The sequence below is a fragment of the Plectropomus leopardus genome, chromosome 16, assembly GCF_008729295.1.
Source record: "Plectropomus leopardus isolate mb chromosome 16, YSFRI_Pleo_2.0, whole genome shotgun sequence".
Classification (NCBI taxonomy): Eukaryota; Metazoa; Chordata; class Actinopteri; order Perciformes; family Serranidae; genus Plectropomus; species Plectropomus leopardus.
The window spans coordinates 23,419,833-23,444,422 of record NC_056478.1 but is presented as its reverse complement, the minus strand read 5'-3'; the positions used below and the strand labels follow the sequence as shown (position 1 = coordinate 23,444,422).

Here is a 24,590-nt window from a genome sequence, read left to right as displayed (position 1 = left end):
TTAGATCTTGGTGGTCGAAGGTCAAGCTCACAGTGACCTTACATGTATTTTATTCTTGTGAACATGATATCTCAAGAATACTTTGAGGCAATTTATTCAAAATTAACAATATTCACATGAACCGAAGAATGAGCTGATTAGAATTTGGTGTTCAAAGGTCAAGGTCACTGTGACCTTGCATCTGACTAATTTTTGTGAATGCAATATCTAAAGATGACCTTGAGGGAGTTTCCTTAAATTTGGCACAATCGTCCACTCGGACTCAAGAATGAACTGATCTGAATCTGGTGGTAGAAGCTCAAAGTCAAGGTCATGGTTACCTCATAAAACATGATGCCATTCATGCCACCTGACATTTACCTTTTACAGTGTAAAGCAGAGAGCAAAATATGAGAGAAATAAGTCTTGTTTGCTTTAAGAGTAGTATTAGATCAAAAACAAACTGCATTTTAATTTTGTTCAGTGTAATTACAAAAAATGCTTTCTTTTGTTGTCACACATATAGCCATATTTATGGCTTTCAGGGGCCCAAATGAAGGTGCTGCATAATGCTGAGTGAGTCACTGCTCCACACACCATGATTTATCTGAACACCCACCTGAAATGTTGTCTTGAATTTCTCTTTCATTTAGAAACCTGCACTTGAAGCCTTGACAGTTGTTGCGTTAATGCCGTCACTGAGCAGATTTCTGCATATGGATGCAGAATCTGTATGCAAGAGTGAAAGATTTTGGCATCAGAAGCATTCTGGTTTCAGTCTGTTGCCCCAGTTGTATTGACATTGGAGTGGAAGGTAAACAGTCCGTATGGAGAGCATTGGCTGAAATGCAGTCTTGGAACTCATCAGCTATGTCTGAAAATTTAGCTTTATTAGCTTTTTGAGGATGTATCAGTATTCTTTTGTAGATACTGACCGGGGTATGAAGAGGAAGTCTTGGCTCAGTATCCACTCACTATATTGGAACCCCTGAAATATTAGCTGTTGCCCCCCAAAGGGTTATTGTTTTCAGTAGCCAATCGGTTCCCAGACTGTGCAGAACCCAACAAGTTTTTAGCATCTTTTCACCTCAAATGCAAAGTCAGCAGTGGCCTGTGACCGCAGGTGACCTCGTCCTTCTGGACCTCTGCTAATCCTTTTGTGTAAAAAAGCCTTTGTCTGGTCTGGAAGTCTGGAAGTTGTACTAAAAGTGATAAGCGCTGTGAGTCACCATTACAGGTATTATGTAACATTTTTAATCCCAAGATCGGTTTGACATCCGGGTGAAGTAATTGAGACTATAATTTTTGCCAGTCTACTTTGAATACTGTATTTAACTGTTTTCTTCTTGCATTTAAAACAAAACACCCTCCTCACAGTCCCCTCACCACCCTGCATCATGTGTGAGCATAACCTGCTAATCACTGTGCAGCTGATCTCATTAAAAGATCTAAGTAAGGCGAAGAAAAAGCTTAATCTGTCCCTGTTTGTATATTGTAAAGGTAGATAAATAAGTACTGGGACACTGGAAAAATTAGGCCATTGTTGTGAACTGTTTTTAATTTTGTTTACTCAAGTTTCTTGCTATCAAAAGTTCCAAATATTTTTTCCACACACCAAAAGAAAGAATAGTCAAGAAAACAAGTATTTTTTGCATTTTATCTCACTGTGATCCAAATAATTTACCAGTTTTATGTATTTTTGTAAAGCTCTACGTACATTTATTATTATTATTTACAGTAAAATTTTTACTGTACACATTTTCTATTTTCCTGCATCAACCCTACATCTTACAGTAAAAAATATGCGATGCCACTGTTCTGTTGTTGTCAGAACAGCTAAACATAATGCTCCTTTCATAACTCTGCTGTCCCGTGTGATATTCTCTCACACCCAAGTCTCACACAGTCTATAATGGAGAGGGAGAGACAGAGACATAGGGGTGGGGGGTCTCTTTAGTCTCATGCTTCAGTAGTAATTTGTCAGCGGGCATGAATGGGCTCCTTCATCAGTGAGTGGAGACAGCAACGAGCAATCTGAGTGTGTGTGTGTGTGTGTGTGTGTGTGTGTGTGTGTGTGTGTGTGTGTGTGTGTGTGTGTGTGTGTGTGTGTGTGTGTGTACACTAGTGGGGGTACGGCCGAAGTTGGAGTTTGCTCTAAGCTTCTTGTAGCCCAGATCGCTCCTTTGTATGGGCCCACTATAGGCAGTTCCCCAACAGCCAATCAGACTCCACAGAGCCCATTACTTCACTCTCTAATGGTGGCTGTGTCTAGTTGGACCAGTGTTCACCCAAAAAAATGGTAATTTGAAGCAGGACAAAAAGAAGAAGAGTGGGATTCTTTCCTGAAATGTTCACTTTAGGACTCAAAATACAACTTTAAAGGGAACGCTCTTTGCTTTATATTTTCATATATATATATATATATATCCTGTATATAATGTTACAACTTCGGATGTTCATATAAAAGGTGGTCAAACAAGGTAACGAGGTGAATGTATGTAGAGAAAACCCCTGTGAGACAAAATCTCAGGTTTCACACCGTTCTACTTTGTTTCCGATGTTTTTTTCTACTTTGGCTACAAGCCGATGTCAAATGTTGACAAATTCATTTTTATAGTCATCTGTTCCAGGCACGCTACTGCAGTGTTCACATTACATAGCGTACACTGCTACATGTAGCTACATGCTAAAATCAGGAAAACACATAGTGTCGTTTGCAGATGTTGATTTCTTCCTGAGTTTGAAACATATTTCTGCTTGAACATGTCTGGTTATTTTTTAAGGCAGAAAGGTCTTATGGTAGAAAGTGATGCTTTTCTCTGTTGCAGTCATTGACCGGCTTGCAATTGTGTTTTGGAGGTGCCAAGAGTACAGTTGTGGAAGACCCAAAAATGCTGACCAATCAGAATGGGCTTTTTCAGGAGGGAGGCTTAAAGAGACAGACACTAAAAGTGTGAGTATCTCAGACAGAGAGTTAATAAAGATGTTCAGAACAAATAATATGAGGAAAAAGTGTTTTTATACTCATTTTTTTTTTTTTTTTAGTAAATCAAGTTTGAACTTTTGAACATTTTTTTATGCATTATCCCCAGAGGATTAATCCTAGTGTTTTTCATGTTTGTTTGTTTGTTATTTGCCTCTAGCTTCTCCATCAGACCAAATTCGTGTACACAAGAAGTATCCCAAGTCTAATGGCGATGAAATTCATTGAGCCATTCAGTTTCAGACGCTCCAGATGCTTTCTTTTACCAGCGTTCTGAACACAAAATGTTAACATTGCACACAAAATATTTTATTATCTAACTGTCAGATAGCTGAGTGAATTCCTGATCCCCAGACACTAAAAACTTCATTTTAATCATACCTTTCCTTCAGTGCCATCCACAGGACAAACTTTATTTTGTCTTTAATTTGTTTCTTAAGAAAAGCAAAATCACCTACGTTTGTTTCGTCAAACACTGCGACGCAATAAGAACTGAACAAATTGAATTTCAATTGAATTTACTGACTTCCCAAATGTTTTCCTTAACTTGTGAAGGCCAGGGCAGCTGTGGTTCAGGTACTTTTCACATGTTGAAGTGTCCTTGAGCAAGACATCTGATCAGACCAGAATAAGATACTGTCCAAAAAAATCAAAAATCTTAAAGGTTTAAATTTTTTTACAGGTAAAAACAGAAAACAAAACTCACCCCATTAAAGAGCTGAACAGCCAAACACTTAAAGATACACGACTTAACAACCCTTTCTAGAGAGATGCTGTCTAGGACTGTAAAAAACTGTGTGCATGTGTGCATGTGTGCGTGTGTGCGTGCGTGCGCTCGCTCGCTCACTTCCAGTATAAACGAGTTGGACGGAGGCCAGCTATTGACATCCCGGCTGCACGGTCGAGTCTCCACTTCCAATTAAAATTTCACCCAGAAACGAGGAGTTGTGCATTTCCCACTGGAGTAAAGCTATTGTACATGCACACAAAGCTCTTCTTATTGTGTCGGTGATGAATTTATGAATGGGCACAAAGGATAGCAGCCACTGAAAAAAAAAGTGTCCCATTATAAGGGAGTGTTATGGGATTTGTCTTTGCGTGTGTGACAGGGTGTTACGAAACAATGTCAGAGAGGTGGAACAGTAAAGTATCTATAAAATGGAGGGTTGTTTTTTACATTTTGTTCAGTAGTTATTTCCTGTTCTGCCATGGGAAAAAGACTAAAGGAAGAGTGACAGAAATGTATTAAGATAGATGCGTGCTTTGTAGCCTAGCCTAATCTAACAGGGCTGTCTGCTGGAGGCTCAGAACTAACTTTGGAGTTAGTAGTTTAACAGTTTGATAGTGTATACCTTCCTCTCCGTCTCTTTCCTGAATAGACCGGCCATATTGCAAAGACATGCAACAAGTAATAATTCTAGGAGGGGAATCCAGGAGATTAAGCTGACGGTTAAAGCTTAATCTCTCTGTTCTTTCCTCAGTCCATCCCTCCATCCATCCTTCCCTCTGTTCCAGACTCACACAAGATCTTCCAGCCCACCCTGCCGCCCCTGCCTGCTCGGTTTGCAGGGTCAGTGAGTTTGCCCTCAGAGAGGTCTGTACAGGAAGAGAGGGGTTGAGGGGTGTGGCATGTTGACCAGTGTCTTTGATCACTATGGGGGTTGCAACCCTTTTTATTCCACCTGATCAACATTGTACTGACCTTGTGGTCCGACCCCCAGTGGAGAAACAAATGCATCTGGGGCTCAGTGGAGGTGCACAGGAGAAGTTTTTGCAAAACTTCGTCTTTCCCCTCAACGATTAACTCCAAGCTTTGTCACTGAAAGTCCATGTTGAAATTATTTACATTTTCCCATTAATATTATGTATATTATTACAGCTGGTACAGCTGCAACCCAAGTGCCAAACCAGCAACAAGTTGTTATGAAGCAATGTGTGAGCATTAATGATCAAACTCCTTATGTAAATGTAATTATTATATCAGCAGTCTTTATTGCTGTTGTAGCCAGACAACATTTAAGCTATGCAAAATCTGTGAGCGATAACACTGAAAAGGAACACTGAAAATGTTTTGAAACAGTGAGAGCTTTCATTATGCATTATTAACCTGGCCTCTTTTTGTCTCTGCGTATTGCTACAGCTATTGTAAATTATTTCTTCCCTTACATCAGATCATTTTAAAACTATGATCTATGTATGTAAAAGGTGGAACTGTGTTAGAGATAAAATAGGCAACAAAAAATAGAGTTTGAAGACAAGAAACTGACACAGTTGCAAAATGTAATTATCAGATATTTGGCTGTGTTAATAAGATACTCTGTCTCATTTGTGCGAAATCACAGTTGAAGTTTTACAAGTTGTTTTATTGATTGCATCAATGCTGCCATCTGCTGTTCCTCCAGTAGTGTTGTCTGGCTCTGAGTATTGGAGTGTGAGATTATTTCAGTCAATTAAAAGGTGCCTGTCAGTGGAAAACAGTATCAGAGCTATGAACTGGTATGTTGAGTTGTTGGAGGACATAATATTAAGGAAGTCAAATTGTTTAAAACGGTTGTTTTTCTTTATACAGTCTCAAAATAGAACAAACTTTGCCAGAATTTTTTGGCACAGTATGTGCTTTTGTTTTGAACGTGACATTGAAAAAAAAAATGACTCCTTACTTTTTGCTTAATCTCTCTGGTTCATAGATGTGAATTGTTTAAACTTCACACACATTCTACCAGTTTTTGGTTATTATTAATCATTACAGTTCATATATTACTGTGTGCTCATTTTAATTTTAATTACCTCGCATTTAATTATGTGCAAATAGGTTGCAGGACCTAATACTGTTCATACAAAATTACCAAAGTACATCATCTCAAGATCTTTCCCTCTCCAAAAGAATATTTAAGTATTTTGCATTTATGCCCCAGTGACCAGCAGAGGGCGCCATGGTGCCTCAGTGTGTGGTTCTGTACACTGATAGACAAAAGAGGGTTACAGGTTTAGTTTTTGGTTCTCTCTGTGGTGCACCTGCTTAGATTTCTAATATTTTGAGCTCCACAAAAATGCTTTTCTAATATGAATGTATCCATACATGTTAGGCGATAGATTGTCCTTCAAATAGTCTGGTAGTTCTTTTCCTTTAAAAGACAAATAAACAGTTTTAATTAGAAGTAGGGCCTAGTATATCGATTGCAAGGTACAAAACATTTACTGGGAACAAGCCCTCTCAAGTTTAGCGAAGACTTGTGGGTACCTGTGAAACCTGTTTTAATTAAGATATCTTGAGGTGAGAGGTTTAAGACATGAGAGCTATGCAAATGTAGTTAGTACCAATGAATGCCTTAGTTGGTCTAGTTTCACATAATACCTTTGTGCTACCTAAAAAAAAGAAATGAGTGCAGCAAACCCCTTAAAGTCAGTAATGTTGGCCACCAGTTGTGTTTGCTAGTATTGCAATAACAGAAATAATTCTGTATGGTGTAAGTAACAGACAATAAAACAATGACAAAATGAAAAATACATTTGGGAGACGATCCGGGACAGTTCAGCTGCAGAGTCAACAGAGCCTTAGACTCCCAGAATCCACTGGATGTCCTCATGTTAACTCCAGTTGTCCAGTCATCTTTTGTTAAACAGCCATTCAGCCCCTCAGAGACTAAAAGCCAAATCAAAGAGGCACTTCAGACAGTGACAGCTGCGCCACTGAAAACCAGAGGTAATTTCCAATGCATGTCCACGATTCACTTAATTCACTCCAACACCGGCCCATCAGGGCTGGGGGCAATTATTGCGACCCCTGTCTCCCCTGGGAACCCTTTATTTTCTCTCCAGCCCCCCTTACATTTAGGATTTGCCCCTTTCCCACCCCCACTGACAAAATATTATCTAAACCTTGTGTATTTTTTCCCCAAAAACAGAAATGTATGGGCAGCATGACATATGCAGACACCCATATTCATCATAAATTGTCTGTTTATGTCTTTGAATTATTGAGAAAAATGTAGGAGAGAAGCAAAATGTAAGTGGCCAGAGCATCATAACGAGCTTCAATCTGCTCTGTTGTGAGTGGGAGGTCATTACTTATGTGTTTAATTCAGTGGGAAATTTGTTCACTGACGAATTAATTCCTTATTTAAAGCCCTGCACACTCTCAATACTATAAAAAAAGAAACTTGCAAGAGCTGTCCTGGGTTCTTTATTTTGAATTTTATACTGATTTATATATGTAAATGTAGAGAATCTATTGATAGAGGTTTTCAACCACACAGAATATTTTGCTTTTACAGCTGTGGTTGCCAAAGTTACTAGATTATTATATCTAATCTCTTCTTTTCTTTCCAGCAGTTTTGACTTCTATATAACACTTGTGCTTGATAAGTGCCAAACAAATGGATTTTTTTTCCTTTATACTTTCTTTATGGTGAATTAATAGTACAAAAAAGGTCAACAGCATATTGCATCATATATGATAAAAAGAGAACAAAAACCAGACGATATCAATTCATCTTTTACCTGATCCTTTTTCATAAAGACCAGTATCCAGCAATAATAATGCCTTAACTTGATGAATGATGCTGAGTTTTATGAACATCAGCAGTAAGAAAATAGAGCAGTAAAAGCGAAAAAGTGGGACGTAACAATGGAGAACAGAAGAGAAGAGAGTCTAGCTGCAGGATTTTGTCCCAGCACATATAAACTCACTTCTTTTGTTCGTTTGTTACAAGTTTGTAAAATATTTTATAGTATTTTGTGGACAGCAGTAAGGCTGACTAAGCTGCATGCTTCATGTAAAGCTCACCTCTCAGCCGCTGAGAGTCACAGTGAACCCGAAGAGAGATAAGTAGGCGGACACAAAAGAAATTAATTCAGCATGTTTTAAGTGCAGCTGCCTGGTCACCAGTGAGCAGGTGCCACCCCCACCCGCCTCCCTCCACCCATCTATTCATCTATACGCCCCTCCATTTAATCCAGATAGCTACACTCCAGCGTACTTGCTGTAATAAATCATCCTGTTTTATTGTATGAATTATGATCTCACTGAGCCATTTCAGGATGATGGTGATAGTTGGTCCCTCCATCTTTCCATCTTAGACTACAAACACTTGTCCCTCCACTTCCTCTTAATCCCTCCTCCAATTCCTTTGTCGTTGTATCCCTCCATCTCCATCCAGTGGAGGACTTTACCGCAAACTTAATAAAAGGATTTCAGATTCTGATTAAAAAAATGCTCTTCTAGCAGTGTGATCAAGGCTTTAATACAGACAAAGCATGGAATTAAAATTTACAAAAAATATGATTAAATAGTTTAGATAATATACAAATTTTGGTAGTCAATTAAACCTTTCTAGGTGATAGGTGGTAGTTGTAATGGGATAACAGTGTTAGAGCCTTTGACCTTTAGTCTTTTATAGTATTTCTAAAAATCAGTTTCAGTGTTAAGAAAGTGTACAATGAAAAAAAAACAGTGATGTTGAAACAATATCAAAAAATAACTTTTCCTCTTTTGACTCACAGATCACCAAATCAGTGATTACAGGAGGCTGCATGTAGCCAATTACAGGTCATAAACTTTGTTCATACCTCAGTAAGTCTTGAGTGAATTATGCATTTCTGTACTTACAGATGAAATAAAAAGAACTGTCACAGCTGGATTACTGGACGGACGAACAGGACATAGGCCCAGGCGGCTTTCATCTAATGGCATTCAACTTAACATGTAGCAACCTCGAAGAGATGCAAGAAGACCACAAAGAGGAGCAAATGGATTGAAGAGACACAAAACAGCTACAAAGGTATGTCAAATTACTACAAAGAAACACAAAACAGCCAAAAAAGACACAAATACTGTATACCACAAAGAGACATATAATGACCATAAAGAGAAACAAAAAGACCACAAAGAGATACACTTGAAAGAGACAGATACGATTACAAAGAGATGCAAAGGACCCAAACTGAGACACAGAACAACTACGAGGAGACACAAAACAGCCAAAACGACACAAAAATACCTCAAAAAAGACTTCTAGGAGACCCAGAAACTATGGAGAGATGAAAAGGATAAAAAAAAGAGGAAGAAAATTATTACAAAGAGACCCAAATCTTCCTTTTAAGAGACACTAAATGACTTCAAATCTGTGCCCAGGGGCCTATTGTCTCATAGTCTGCTCATGAGAACAGTAACAAATGCACTCAAAAATGTAAAACTCCAGTACTTTGCAAAAGTCCTAAGACACCATAGATTTGTTGTTTTAGCAAAGTTGCATTAGGATATACAGTATATATACATATATTTCTCAGTCTCTTTATTGAGATACAGACAAAGAACACAGAGAACATGTATGCATTAAAACGCCAAAAATGTAAGAACGAAATGGCTTCTTTAGACTGAAGTCAGTATTTAGTGTTTTGTGCAATATTTAGTGGAATCATACAACCATAACAAAAGGTAGCTCAAACAGTCAACATTAAGCTTTGGACATGTCTTGACTGCATCTGGTCTTAATACACTAGAGGTTTAATATTGTAAATCTCACGTTGTCTGCCCAGGAGAGTTTAAGTGATGCTAAGTGGAAAGTGAGGGAAGTCACACTAAATATGTTCAACTTAAGCCTGTTGAAGTTTCTGAAATATTTACATTTTTAATACTGTATCAACTGTTAACTGTTTATCGGGACTGCTTTTAATCAAGTTTGGTTATGTGCTGACATGTTGTCCTATGTGCCTGTTTATTGTATTTTTAAATCAAATTCCCCCTCGAGGGACAATAACAGCTCTGAACTGAACTGATAGTTTCTGTATGTTCTGGTCCCATTTTGGTAAAGAGACTACTGAGAAATAAATATGTATGATTATTATAACCGTGCTAAAATAACAAAGTTTTAGGTGGTTTAAGATTTTTGCACAGTTATGTACAAAGTGTGCAGTTTAAATGGTCCACTAAAATGGTGAAAATGAAATGATTTAGAAGCTAAAAACCTGCCAACACATGATCCTCTAAGGGAAAACAGGGTTGGAAAGGGGTGAAATTGAGGCCCCTAATTTTGCCTCAGGCCTCCAGTCCACCTCCATCTTAATCCCTCCACCCCTTCATCTTATAGCTCTCCTCCCTTCACTCTTGTCATCCTCTCTCCATCCATCTCCACTTTGGTGTTTTGGCCTCCACAGCTAGTCTCCATCTTTCTGCCACCAATTGCATCCCTTTTCATATCTGTTGCCTTTTCATCTTTACTCTCCACCCCCTCCTCCCACCACCTCCTCCCCTCTCTTCCCCCCCTCGCCGGTGGCGTCCATACACCGACCGGAGCACAGACTCTCTTGTTGTCAGTCACTTTCTCAGCGAACAGACGGCGGCAGCAACAGCAGCAGCAGGAGGAGCGGAGACGGTAATCCCCCCCTCAGTCCACCCCACCCCTTTCCAAAACCCAGAAACCGGTGGCAAAACCTCGCGGGACACCTGTGCTGCCGGATACCCCCTTTATTTTTGGGAGTCTTTGTGAAATTAAAATAAAAAATTGTGGATGATGAGGAGAAGCAGTGGTGATTAGAAAAAACGGGAATGTAGACGCGGAAAGAAGCGGCTAAATCTGCCTCGATTGACGGTGACGGAGCGGTCGGCGGCACCAGCAGCAGCACCAGCAGCATCAGTCGGTCGGCGGATGGAGATGCGTTGTGAAGGCGGAGGGAAGATGATGATGATGATGATGGTGGTGGTGGTGGTGATATAGTAGGTGCTGCAGGGTCGTGCCGCATTGCCTGGCCCGCCGCGAGCGACGCCGGGGAGACGGTGATGCTGTCGTCGTCATTGTGTCACAGAAAGAGAGAGAAAGAGAGGAGAGGCTTTGACATGGAGGGCTGTTTGTCGACTCCGAGCCCAGGCCGCCCGGATCAGCAGGTTGGATGTACCGCCTGAAGCCTGGAGGGACCTGAGTCATGATTTACATGGTGGAAAAAAAATCACAATAAAGTTGAATTCTTTGTGATGGCATTGAAATGTTTCTGTGCGTAAAAGTGGCCCATATGTTGACAATGCACAGGAGCATCATAGCAGCAGTGCCAGTTCAGGGTGGATTACGTCTACAGAGCAGCAGGCCTCCATCTGAAGTCAGCTTCTGATCAGGAAACCATAAAGAGAATCATTTGTTGCTGGAGGTGACAATTTATTCAGTTGTTTCACTGGAAGCTGGTGCGCTGTGGTCCCCCGTGGAGGGACAGCTGTTGCAAAAGATGACTCACTTACAGGCTGGCCTCTCTCCAGAGACCCTGGAGAAGGCCAAGGTGGAGCTGAAGGAAAACCCGGAGACTTTACACCAGGACATCCAGGAGGTCCGGGACATGATCATCACCCGGCCGGACATCGGTTTCCTCAGGACAGACGACGCGTTTATCCTCAGATTCCTCCGGGCGAGGAAATTTAACCACTTTGAGGCGTTTCGGCTGCTGGCACAGTATTTTGAGTACAGACAGCAGAACCTGGACATGTTCAAGAACCTGAAAGCAACAGACCCGGGCATCAAGCAGGCTCTGAAGGACGGGTTCCCCGGGGTGCTTTCCAATCTGGACAGATATGGCAGGAAAATACTGGTCCTGTTCGCAGCCAACTGGGACCAGAGCAGGTAACACGGAGGCAGAGGGATGGGGCTGTGGAAGGCTGTGGGATGGGGATGGAGTCTGTGTTTAACTCATCTGATCAAACACATAAAGACAACACATACACAATAAAGGCAGTGTTTTAAAATCCACTATAGTTAAATGGAGTCTGGCTCAAGGAGCTGTCCATTCAGCACCACAAAATGGATCAGAAAACTACAGGAAACCCTTTGAACCCCTGAGTGGCATCACTTATCTGGTGCTGCACTGTAAAATCTGACAAGTTGATCTTACTTAAAATAATTTTGGAAAGATAAACTAAATAAAACTATACATCTTAATTTACATTTACTTTATATCAAAGTGTAAACTTTCTAGAAATCTAGCTGTTTTTACCTCATTTTGAGAAGCTGTTGCAACTAAAAAATGACGTGAAATTTGTTCTTTCTGAGTGTTAGGCAACTTCAATAAATCAAGTTAGTCTGACTTAACTTGATCAAGACAAAGAGGATTTTACCAGTGATGATGTTAGGAGATCTGCAAATGTTTTGTTAACAGGTTTAAAAATATAAAAACATGACTGACTAGTATACAAACAGCAGAATACAGATATATAGCACAGTAGGCTTGGTTTAAAGAAGCTGATAAAACGTAGAAAGATTGGTTTGATTAAACTTGTCATTTTTTAGTCACAGCAACTTCACAAAATTAAGTAAATATAACAAAATATTAAGTGAATGTAACAATTAGATATAAAGTAAACATAAATTAAGATTAATAGTTATTTTTACTTGCATTTTCAAAGGAAATCATGTTCCTAGATTTTTTTTTTTTTTTAAATCAACCTGTCAGATTTTACAGTTTGCTTTTAGACGCCCTTCACAATTTAAACCTTTTTACAAAATAAGGGGGGGAAAGGCATTCAGCAACTTGGTAAAAAATGCTTAATTAGTATAGATTTAGAAAATTACTTTTAAAAAGCTAGAGAAAAAAGTCAAGGGATAAAAGAAAAAAGCTGAAGAAAACTATATTTATCATTATCATTCTTCTGCCATTTTCTTCTTTATTGTTATTTATTCATTTACTAATTTCTAGGGAGTATTCTTGTGCTTTTGACTAATTTCTTGCTAATTTTGGGGTCTTTTATTGCTCATTTCCTTCTTTCCGTTTTTAAAAAAAGAAATCAAGCCAATTTTGCACAGGTTTCAAATGTGTAATCAGTTGTGTGCGGACAAAATACACCACATGACCAAAAGTATGTGGACATCCAAACATGACCACAGACTTTATTCTGCTGCTATGAAAGCCTCCACTATTCTTGTTCTCTTTTTCTTTCTTTTCCCCCTTTTTAATTTTTCCACCAGATGTTGAACTTGGCTGCAGGGATTTTCTTCCCTTCAGTCACAGGTGTGCTAGTGATGTCCAACACTGATGCTTGGTGATAAAGTCTGGCTCACAGTCGGCTTTCCAGTTTAGCCCAAAGGTGTTGGATAGGGTTGGGGCCAGGTCTCTGTGCAGGCCAGTTAAGTTCTTCCATTTTTAACTGGAAAGAGTTTTTTTTAATATAGGCCAAAATCACAAAATATGCTTCAAAGGGCTTAACAATGTAAACAACATATGACATCCACTATCTATAGAGCCTCAATTTAGTTAAAGAAAAAAAAACTGGTACAGGGGATATAAAGAGACCCTAGGAAGAGTGAAAGAGGAGGAATTCTTCTTCCATGATGTTGTGTAAAGACAGAAACAACAACAGAAAGTAAAAAATAAAACCAATATTTGTGGACCTGGCTTCATGCACAGGGGCATTATCATGTGCCCCAAAGCTGGAAGCACAGTGTCGTCTAAAACACTTGCTCCAAACCTCGGGGTCCCGACCTTTTACTGTGTGTCGCCAAAGCTTTACGGGATACTGCAAGGCCTTCTTGCTTTCAAGGGGTGTAAGAAAACATATATATATTTTTCAACTTACAGCATGTCCACATACTTTTGACCATATACTGTACATTTTATTTTTGACAAATTCATATTCTAATGATTTTTTTAGGCCAGCATTTTTGGGCCAGGTTTTGACCTTATTAACACAAAATTAAGCAATGAACCAGCTGTCACATGCTGCATATGTCATTGTAAGTAGTTCCACCAACAAATTATTTCCATATATTTTATCCGAACAATGTTTCAAGGATAACAGCAACCAGATTCACAAAAAAACACATTCACATGAGAAAAAAATCGGAAAACAGCATTTGTTTTTGTAGCAGGAGCACTAGACCATCAAGATCAGCTGTTGGGTTGCTGTTCATTCAGACAGTCTGACTGTGTCTTTTCTCCCTCATTAAGCAGCTGCAGTCTGCAGTGACTGGATCAGAGCTAGCTAAGGTTAAAGGTAGAAAAGGGACCATGAAATAGGGACATGATTTCATTTGGCTTTAAAATAGGGATCAGATTGGGTTAGTGTTTGTGTAACCAGAGTTCATTGACATTTTGACCTCTCTGTCACTTTATAATTCAATCCAAAGACATCAGATTATCCAGACAGCGTATTATTCGATCTGATTATAGCGTTGTGTATCTGATTAAAAAATACAAGAATGTACCCATCTTGCTCTATCATGATTGTTCTAGAAAACAGACACTCTGTAGACAAAAACAAAATTATTATGTAATAGGGAGCAAAGTGCCATGAGATGCAGGGAGTTTTAATTCCAATGGCATGTGAATTTAGTGCTTAATGTCTCCTCTCTGAACATGAGTCTATTTTATGTTGCACTTGTTATTCTTGTCATCTTCTATTCGACAAATTTCAGAAATACTTGTAGAGCTATTCTAAATATCTCTGAAGTAGAATCATCTTGTGCTTGCAGTTGTTCAGAGTTATGTCTATAGCTTCCAATTAATCAAACTATATTGTCTCTACAGGGAGGCAAGAGGTTTCTTGTTAGAGAATGGGATAGAGGGAGACATGATAATGAGGCAGACAGTAGCAAACTGGACAAAACCTGAATGTTGAATAGATCATCGAAGTAAAAACCCATGAGGATTCACTGAGGCAGCACAACTGGTAGCACCAGCAACCACACATTCACTGCTGACAGCAATTACAACATGCAACCAAAACATCCAGCAGATACTTATTAGCTTCACTGCAATTGTTTTGTGACTGTAAAGAACATCTTATTAATTACCACCACCATGGAGGTTATGTGTTGTCTGTTGTCGGTTTTGTCTGTTTGTCAGCAGGATGACAGAAAACAACAAGCCTAATTGTCATGAAACATGGTGGAAGAGTGTTGCATCAACTGAGGAAGAACCCATTAAATTTTGGAGTGGATCCAAATTACATGATGAAAACACAAATTAGTTTTCATTTTTGTTAACATTATGAGAGCAGGCATTTGCCCTTGGCGCAATTAACATTGCACATGTTAAATTGGTTTGATTTCTTTTAAAAACATTGGGGGAAGGCAATAAGCAGCTTAACAGCACATGGCCCCAAAACAGTAAGAAATTAGTAAAAAGTTACAAGAATGTTACCTGAAAAACAAGCAAAAATAAAATAAGAAACCAAAAACAAACAAGAGAATGGCCTAAAAAAGTAGGGATATACGTATATAACTATATTTTCTCTGTAACGTAACATAAAATAACGCAATGTAACATCAGTTTTCAATTATTTGAAATTTAAATATATTTTTCTGCACATTTTTCCATAGTTTTTGATAATTTTCTTACCCCCCACCCCCACTCCCTGTTCCAATTGTAATGCTGCCACAGTTGTGACAAGGCTTCTTGCAACTATATATACTGTATACTATATATGCAACTATATTTATACTTGTGCACACATCCAAATGTGAACTGTCTGCAATAAACTCCACTAGAGATTTAAAGGAGTTATATGCAGACATATAGTGGTTACACGTTCAGATTTGCATAAAGCCTGGACTTGGTGGAGGTCTGCACTCCAAGTTCCCTTCTAGTTAAAGAATAAATTGCACTTGCACAAATTTTTAGGATGCTTATAAGTGAAATCTGCTGCCAAAATCTTAGTTAAAGATACTGTTTTCATTTCTTTTAATGAGATTTACGATATGAGAACAATTGTTAAGGGCTACAAGTAATGGTTACTTTTAGAACTGATTCAACTGTGATTAATCTCTAACCCTTACTTTAAGATTAGCCCTAAAACACCTATCCAAGGCTTACCAAAGTTATGGGTATGGATCTGATTTGAGCTGATGCAACAGCTATCTATCTATTTTGCTTGTTTGGTGGTTTGAAAGGTGTTAATTGTACCTGCTGTTGCGTCTTTATCTAGAAATGGTTTGCAGCAATTGGATCACAGGAATCTTCGCTTTCCAATGTGTCGTATGAGTAACCCCCTAACTTAAACAGGACAGTTGTGCCAGTGGGAAGGCCATCGGACTGTTAACACTAGCCTTTCTAGTGTAGGTTCTAAAGTAGATATTTGAGAAATGCTTGTTTTATCCAACCAAACTCCAAATATATTCAATTTAAAACGATATACAGCATAAAGAATAGCAAATCATCTCATTGGGGAAGCTGTGGCGGGAGAATGCTGAACATTTTTTTGCTTCAAAACTGACCGAAACAATTAAGCAAATATCAGTATAGTTGCTGATTATTTTTATAGCCTGACCAATATTAAGTTTTTAGGTCAGTATTTGAGAGTGTGAAAAATCTGATCACGATATATTGACTGACATAACATAACATCATGACATAAAAAAATCTTGATACAAATAAAGATTTTATTTTGTTTTTAATTTTGAGTAAGATACTTGTTTCGCAGGAAAGATCAGTGCTCTCTGGTGGACAAATTATGTAATGTTGAAACTGTTTTTTAAATAACTTCAAACCGAATTTTTCATTTTTGTACTGCAGTTTATGACTTTGCATCTACACTATTACAATATATCTGCATAAACTAATATCGAGCAACTGATCTAGCTGTAATTACTGTTTTGTTGAATGACGTAAATGCTCTTATATTCCCTCCAGTGCTCAACAAACAAAAAAATCTTGTTCTTCAGATACACATTTGTGGACATACTGAGGGCGATCCTGCTGTCATTAGAGTCTATGATAGAAGATCCGGAGCTGCAGGTCAACGGCTTCATCCTCATCATCGACTGGAGTAACTTCACCTTCAAGCAAGCGTCCAAACTGACTCCCAGCATGCTGCGGCTGGCCATCGAGGGGCTGCAGGTAAGACACTCAGCGCTTAGAAAGCTTTATTGATGGTGGAGATGTTATGGTTGGTTTAATCTCTGTGAACAGGTATTGGTTTATGAATGCAGAATCTGTAGAGATTAGGACAAGATTCTGGGTTTTGTTTGTAGTCTGAGCTGACCAATCATGTCTGAGCAGCAGATAAACAGTCCATGTGTCTATCGTCTGATGGGATTTAAGCCATATTTTAGTTATTTATATACATTTATCAGCATATACAGTATATGCAGATATCTGTTTGAGATTAGCCAAAATCATCGACACACTGAGGGCGAAATCTCAGCCCAGATATCTGCTTGTTACACCGGATCTTCTCAAATTTTGGCCATAGTCTCCAGAGGCTTATCAGCATCAGACCAATAACCAGTTAGTTCTGGGATTCTGTTCGGTTGTGTCCAAAGTGTGGGAGTTTGATGCTGGAGTGTGTGCTTTAGTTTTAGGTACCTAAACTTAACCAAAACTTATTTTCAGAAGTCACAAACAGTGCATTTTGTTATTTGGGTATGAAGACTGCTTTTAAAAGAGTGTCAGCAGTTAGCATATAAAAGACATTTTAAAAGGTTTTACACATCACAATTTTACTGAAGTAAAAGAAGAAAAACATCTGCAATTGTATTAGTGTTTTTTCTCATTCAATGAATTTATGTCACTCTACAGTATAATGTACTCAGTCTGAGGGAACTAGTTAATTACAGTAATGGATTAGTTCATTCCTTCTCCAAAAATCAGTCTACCACCAATCTGAACAGTAGTTGGTTCCAGCCATAGACTGAATAAATAATCGACTAAGCCACCATGATGTCACCCTTTGGTTTGTGGACCGTTTTGAAGCTTTGAGTTCGGCATATTGAAATTAGCTATAGAGACCAAAACCATTTTTTTGTACCAGGCGGTAAATACGTTTTGGAGCAAGCAAGGTGGAGGGCATGCACATGCAAAAAACTTTTACAGGTGCTGGATCAACAAAACTAACTAAAGAATCAAGACAGCAAGAATAAAACAGAAGATCTGCACTCTGTATTAAAATCTCCTTCTACCTTTTAATGGTGCAACATTTCAATCAAACACAGATGTTTGTCAAATGTGTTCTGTTTTGGAGCCAGCCTCACGTGGTCATTCAATGAACTGCATTTTTTTAGAGGTTGCGTCTTGGTTCCAGCTTCTCAAAGCAGAGAATTTACTGCTCTCATAGCTATAAGTTTTATGTTAAATTTAATCAATTGTCTTTTGGGTTTTAGATTGTTGGTCAGCCAAAACAAGTGCTCTGAAGAGGTCACTTTGGTCTTTGGAAACCAAAAAAAAATGTATTGACTAAAGAACATGTCAGTGTTTGGAAAATACATTTGACAGATGAACTGACCTTGAAGATAAATAGTAGTTGCAGCTCTACACTATACATTTTTCAAGTATTATCTTAGTATCTAGAAATCTGCAGTCTTGTCCCTGAGAGGAGCTATTGTATGTTTCCTGTAAGAGCTGAAGGAAAAGCTATATTTTGGGCCTTATTTCCTTTTGTGCCAGTGGCAGAACAAACCTTTAACATCCACTCTGCACCCAAAATGTTCCGCTTAATAGCAAGCCAAGCACTGTGTTAAAGCCGTGAGCTTGTTAAAGAGAATAACGATATTTCCATTCTGATTACACACTGCTGGGTGTGTTTTTTCAAGGCTCGTTTGGCAGGTGCTGATGCAAAAAAGTAATTTTTTGTGGTTGTCAGTTTGGTTTTCTTTAGCTTTTACTTTCCCCAATAAAAGTCCAGTTTTTCTTACGTGACATATAGAGAGCAGAGAGATCAGACGTGACAGAGCTCATTTGGATTTGTGTGGATTTTTGATATCCTTAAAAATGAAATACTTCTCTGCATTGTCAGGGTACCTTCACCGTTGATACAGAAATGTGTTGCAGGAGAAAAGTGTACAGCTGTTTTTTGGTAACAAGCCTATCCTGAAGGGAAATGTTTTGTGTGTGTGCGTGTGTGTGTGGTGGTGTTATTGCTTTCTCAACATCCTTGTGAATCATCTGCCAATTTGTGTTGGGCTCCATTAGTCAAAGTGAAATCTAAGGGGAAGTGTTTCTGGAGGGAAGTGTTGAGTAAGATGCAGCATGGCCTAAAAGATTATCTGATGTGCTTGTGATGGATGCCAAGCTGTCAAAGTTGCAGTCCTTGAATTTTATACGGAATTTACTTCCTATAATTCTACGTTAAAGCTGACAAAATGAGAGGAGGAAATCAATGAGGGTAAAGAGAGTGATTTTAATTTATAATTCACTGTCGGAATTTCTTGTGGATTTTATCTTTAACTTTACATTTGAAGCTACCTCACAAACACAACATAAATGTTATCATTTCTTAATAAAATTTGACCATAAATTGGGCATGTATAGAACCTTTTTACTGTTGTGAAGGTCAAACAGTAAAGCTGAATGTCTAATAGTATTACTAATTTTGGACCCAATGAAATTTCAAAAACTGTCAAGTACACAAAGCTACACTATGTTAGCATACGATATGATGTGATATGCCATGTTATCATATGATGGAATGCAATCCAATGTGATGTGATACAATACGATGCGGTGCGATGCGATGCGATGCGATACGATGCGATGCGATACGATACGATACGATACGGTACAATATGATATGATATGATATGATATGGTATTATACAATACGATATTTTTTCATGGGCTCAGTGTAACTACATTTGATGTTATATATACAATATAAAATAAGGCCATACAATACAATATAATTTGATACTTTATGATACTATATGATACAATATAACACAATGTGATGGGATACAATATGAAACAATTTGATACAAACTTAAACGATACAATACAATACAGTACAATATAATACAGTACATTACAAAACAATATGAAATGATATAATATGATACAATATGAAATGCTATATTTTAATAAAATATATTTCATCATCCCCTTCGGGAAATTTTTCATTGGCTCAGTGTTACTTCTGTCATTCATTCTACAATTTAAGTGTTCATGCTACACATATAGTCAAGTGCCATTACTAAAAACCCTAAAGCAAACAAACAAACAAAAACACATGGCTGGACTCATGTTTCTGGACAATGAGATTTTTACTTAGGGAATGTGGATTTTTAGCAATCTGCTACAGTGTGTTGCCTTCAATTTTTTTGTGGAAATCAGTGTAGAAATGTACTTCAAGTCTAATGATCAGTGACTACAACTACTTGTATTTTGAAATTTTCTAGATAATGAATTACAATAACAGAACCAAAGGTAATCAGTGTGAGTAAAGTACTTTCTTTTAGTTTGTCCTCTACTACAGAGTAAGATTTCAATAACTAGGATTTTTCTACACAAGCTGGTTAACAGCACGCTGCTGTTCCGTGGAGCGCTGCCAGCTTCCTTTTGGCGCCCATGTTAACCAATTGGGCTGTTCACACTGGTTGCGCCACGGTGCCTATCTCTGCAGCAATAGTTTTGGCTTCTGGTCTGTTTTCCATGCATGAATCTGGCAAGAAAAGAGACTGATGATCAATTATGATCAACATGAAGAACATATATTATCAATGATAAAGTTATCCTATGAATGATAGAACACACTTACTTATTCCACATATTTGTCAGTTGTGTCTAAATAGAGAGCAAAAGAGACGAGCACACACAAACAGACAGAGACGGAGCTCTACGTGTGATTAGAAAAGAGCACAGGGGCAAGATCACTAGCTGAGCAGCATGGAGAAATGCCCTTCTGTTGTGAACAGCAAGGCCTTCCTGCGACGATGGTGTTTCTGCACCCAGTGTGAACCTGGCATAAGCAGGATACTTTGATACTTTTTTCCACTTTCACTTTTTTAAAACATAACTTTTTGGCAGTGTCAGCACGGAGTTGTGTTGGTATGTTGGGAAGAATCTTTCACCGTTTTTATAGACTGAGGGAACAAACTGTAGACGCCAGCCAGTGCATCACTGTGACGAGTCCATATATAACACATTTCTGACGGCTCTCCAGACACAAATTAGAGCCTGAATTATTGATGGGAGCTATTAGCTGAGCCCTGAGTCATTCCCAACTGTGCAACCGTTCACACAAATGGCTGCTCATCATTTGGTGGAGAAAACAGAAGGAAGAATGGCAATAGGGTGATTTATTGATTTGATTTGACAAATAAAATGCAAAAACCACATGAATAAAATCATCAAGGATTAATCTTTTTCCCTCTGGATGAGAAAACACATTTTTAAGGTTGTAATGATATTTATTTTCCTAATGGTCAACAAATTACATGAAAATACCAAACAATTAATTGATTCTACCAACAAGTATTGTGTGTATATCAAAGTCATATATTTTTTCTTCTACTATGTCATTGAGCCCCCGTTTCCCAGAAACTATTATAAACACTCAGTGAGCCTCGCTGTCGCACTGAAAGACATTATGATGAACACACACACTGTAGTTTTGTTGTTTTTTTAACTCAATCCCACATACACCTTCCTGCTGCCCCAAATACTAAATAGAGCAATAAATGTGGATTAATCCGCCGCTCAAAATAGTCCCCAACAAATGCACTGTTTTCTCATGTTTGAGTAACATTTGCTAAAAACTACAGCGCTTAGCTGTTTTAGGAAATTATTTACCTTTTTTTTCACTAATTATGTTTTAAAGATTTATGTCTTCAGGATCCAATAGGCTTGGGGCTAAGAAATCAGAAAATTCTTTGAGATTGACAAGTGCATTGTTGGTTTTAATATTTTCGTGGCAGTTGTTGGAAATGTCAAAATGGTGAAAATATATACTAATGCCAGTCTCTACTTTAACAATAGCAAGAAAAATCTCTGATTCCAAACCTGATTTGTTATGATTCACTGAACATGAGATGAATAAGTCTTCAGCTTTTTTTTTTTTATCTTCACCACCATCTTGATTTTCATGGAGCTCAGAGGGACAATTCCACTGGGTACACCTCTCCCCATTCTGCCTGCGACCCAGTTTCGTTCTGTCCTCCACACAGCTTCATACCACACTGCTGGTGCTTTAGAAGCAAATTGTTTTGCCTGTCCAATTTTGTAGACGTGCAGATTTTGCTAATTTGGTCATTTTTCTTTGATATTAGTGCTTCTACCCCAAGTAAGTAAGCATGCTATGCAGTTAAACAGAATTACAAAAACTGTTCAGAGCGGCTGAAATCAGCTTGTGCAGTCGCCTGGCAGAGATGTCTACTGAGTGCTCTTTTCTAGTAATATATATAAATATTTAGTTTTAACCTCAATTCAAAAGTTTAACCAGGGATTGGGGCTGAAAATTTAATATAAACATCACATTGTTTGCATTTCTATAAATGAATAAATAAATACATTCAACATTTGTGTTTCATCCTGTCGACAATACGTGAAAATAGTAGAGCTGCACACTGAGCTCTACATATTGTTTAACAGCCACACTGAATCACTTCTGTCGGTGCAGGTCTGGTTACAAATGTAAAGAAATCAGTAAGTGTTTAAAAGCAGCTGAGTCAGACTCACCTGCAGGGAAGGGCAGTATAGTTTCCTCTGCATGAGAATTCGATGTAGTTTGATGGCTGATTTACACTGAACGCATCAATCCGTTAACGTCTGTGTGCATCAGCAACTTTATATCTGCTGCTGCTGGCCTTCTTTCTCTTTGTTTCCAGAGATTTTTCATTGTGCTCAGTTCTGGATTATCTGATGTCTAATAAACTGACAGCTTGTGACAAATAATAGCAAATACGCTGAAAAGCAGACATATTTTATTTAAATATACGATTATCCCCTATGTTTTGTGTGGTATAGCTTTATTAAGATTAGTTTAACTCTTGAAATAAGCAGAGTCATCTTTTTCTTGCTGTATATCTACATATTTGGGATTGTAGTGTGCAGTCTGTTTTCACCTGTTTCTTATCAGCTGAAGAAGAGATTGACAGTGTAACAGTGACAAATCACGACCAGTTACCTTGAAATAAGTTAATCTATTTCAAATTGTGTGTGGCAATATTATTTATTCTCAATGAGGGAAAATCAGACCTAAACATCCTAAAGTAAGATACCCTGACATTTTTTGAATTGTTTTTTTGCAATGTAAGAAGTCAAAATCCTCTTTGGTTTGCTATTTATCTTCCAGCTCCGCCTGTATTGAGTCATCTGTTTGCCTTTTTTTGTCTCGTCCTCCATGTTAATGCTGCTCAAACTGCTTCAATTGTGATTTACTCTTTGTCATGGCAACCCTGACAGTGTTGGTTTTGAGCAAACATAAATAGCATGTAAGCCGCATGCCTTGGGATCCAAGTTTGTAGCACAGTATGCTGCACAGATCAAAGCAGAAGAAAGACTGACAGTCAGGATCCCTGCTGGCGGCCCCTAGAGGGATCAATAATTATTACACTCCTAAATATGCATCAGATTTTTGTTCATTTGTTTATTGTTGTTTTATCTTTGGATTATTTTTGGTGCTTTTTTATATAGTCAAGATGCAGACAGGAAATGGGGGGAAAGAGATGAGGAGTAACATGTATGCTCTATTTAGCCTCAACAGCAATGATGCTTAAATTGTTCCATTTGTTTTGAATATTGCATGAGCTGTTAGTTCATCAGCATGGTAGCATGGCAACATGTCCATTAGATTTTTAATTTTTTTTTATACAAAAGTGGCATTTTAATGTGAGTTTGGTCCTGGTAGAAAGCTCTTGGAAATAGAAATGGTTCATCATCTGGGGAATTAGAATATTCTTGGTAAATCATATACCCATCAGTTTTATAAATCTTGATAGATGCTAATCTAGGACTGAAGTTTTGTTCAGCAGATCAGCCCAAATTTGTTTTTTATCGCAATCGCAAGATTTTAACCTTGAACTGCATATGAAACAAAAGAAGATCTAGCAGAAATTCGTCCCAGTTATAAAACAGTATATGGCCAGTTTGGGGCCAAAATCACTAATAGTTTCTGTGCAGCTTTAGGAATCATCCTCTGGGGATCATGAATATATTTGCGAATTTTGTGCACGTATTCGGTTGCTCTCGAGTTACAGAATCCTGCTCTTAATTTAAGTGTTGTACAAACCAAATTAAATGCTTATATTGTTTATTCTTGTTTGATACATCACGCCACAACACATGCATGAAGCATGTGTTGCGGCGTGATTTCCCAGTTGTGTGAAAAGCACATTTCCACTTACATTTTTTTCCACTCTCATACAAGAGATTATATGAAAGAGTGTGTGGAAACACAAGAGGTGAGACAGTGTGCGGTATGGAATTCAAACCCATCCAGTCATAATCCTCAAGGATTACAATGTTACACAGGGATTAAAGTTTCAAGTCTGCAAAACCTGCTTTTGGGTTGTTCTTCTCAAAACAATTTCCAAAGTTATGTATAAGAAAATATGATCTGGCAAAGATGTTGCAGCTATTTTTAATGTTACAGCTTTTGCATAAAGAGGTGTTTAAGGCGTAGGAGATCAATAACCAACCTCACTATATTAATAAAGGCAGAGAATAGAAAAACACACCTAAACATTTATCAGTAAATACATTCTTGATCTCTTCAAACCTGAATTGACATCAGTTTTTTCAGAAACCTTTTGCAATCTATATGACCCTTTGAAAACTGAGCACATAGGTTTGATTTCATTTGAAAACATAGGGGCGGGGGGGGACAATGACCAGCTTGGTAGGTGTCCCACAATATGCAAGAAATCTTGTCTGAAAAAATGTTGAGGAGAGGATTATTAGAAAATAATCCAAAAAAATACAAAAAAATGTCAAGAAAATGATATTC

At 38.1% G+C, this 24,590-nt stretch overlaps 1 protein-coding gene across 1 annotated transcript in view; it reads left to right on the top strand.

The window, feature by feature from the left end:
- Positions 1 to 10,633: 10,633 nt before the first annotated feature.
- clvs2 (clavesin 2) overlaps positions 10,634 to 24,590 on the top strand; it is a 37,567-nt gene continuing 23,610 nt past the window's right edge. The window contains exons 1-2 of the mRNA XM_042503699.1: positions 10,634 to 11,565; positions 16,597 to 16,771. Of these exons, the coding sequence (XP_042359633.1) occupies positions 11,177 to 11,565; positions 16,597 to 16,771 (564 nt within the window). The 5' untranslated portion in view covers positions 10,634 to 11,176. The remainder of the gene's footprint in view (positions 11,566 to 16,596; positions 16,772 to 24,590) is intronic.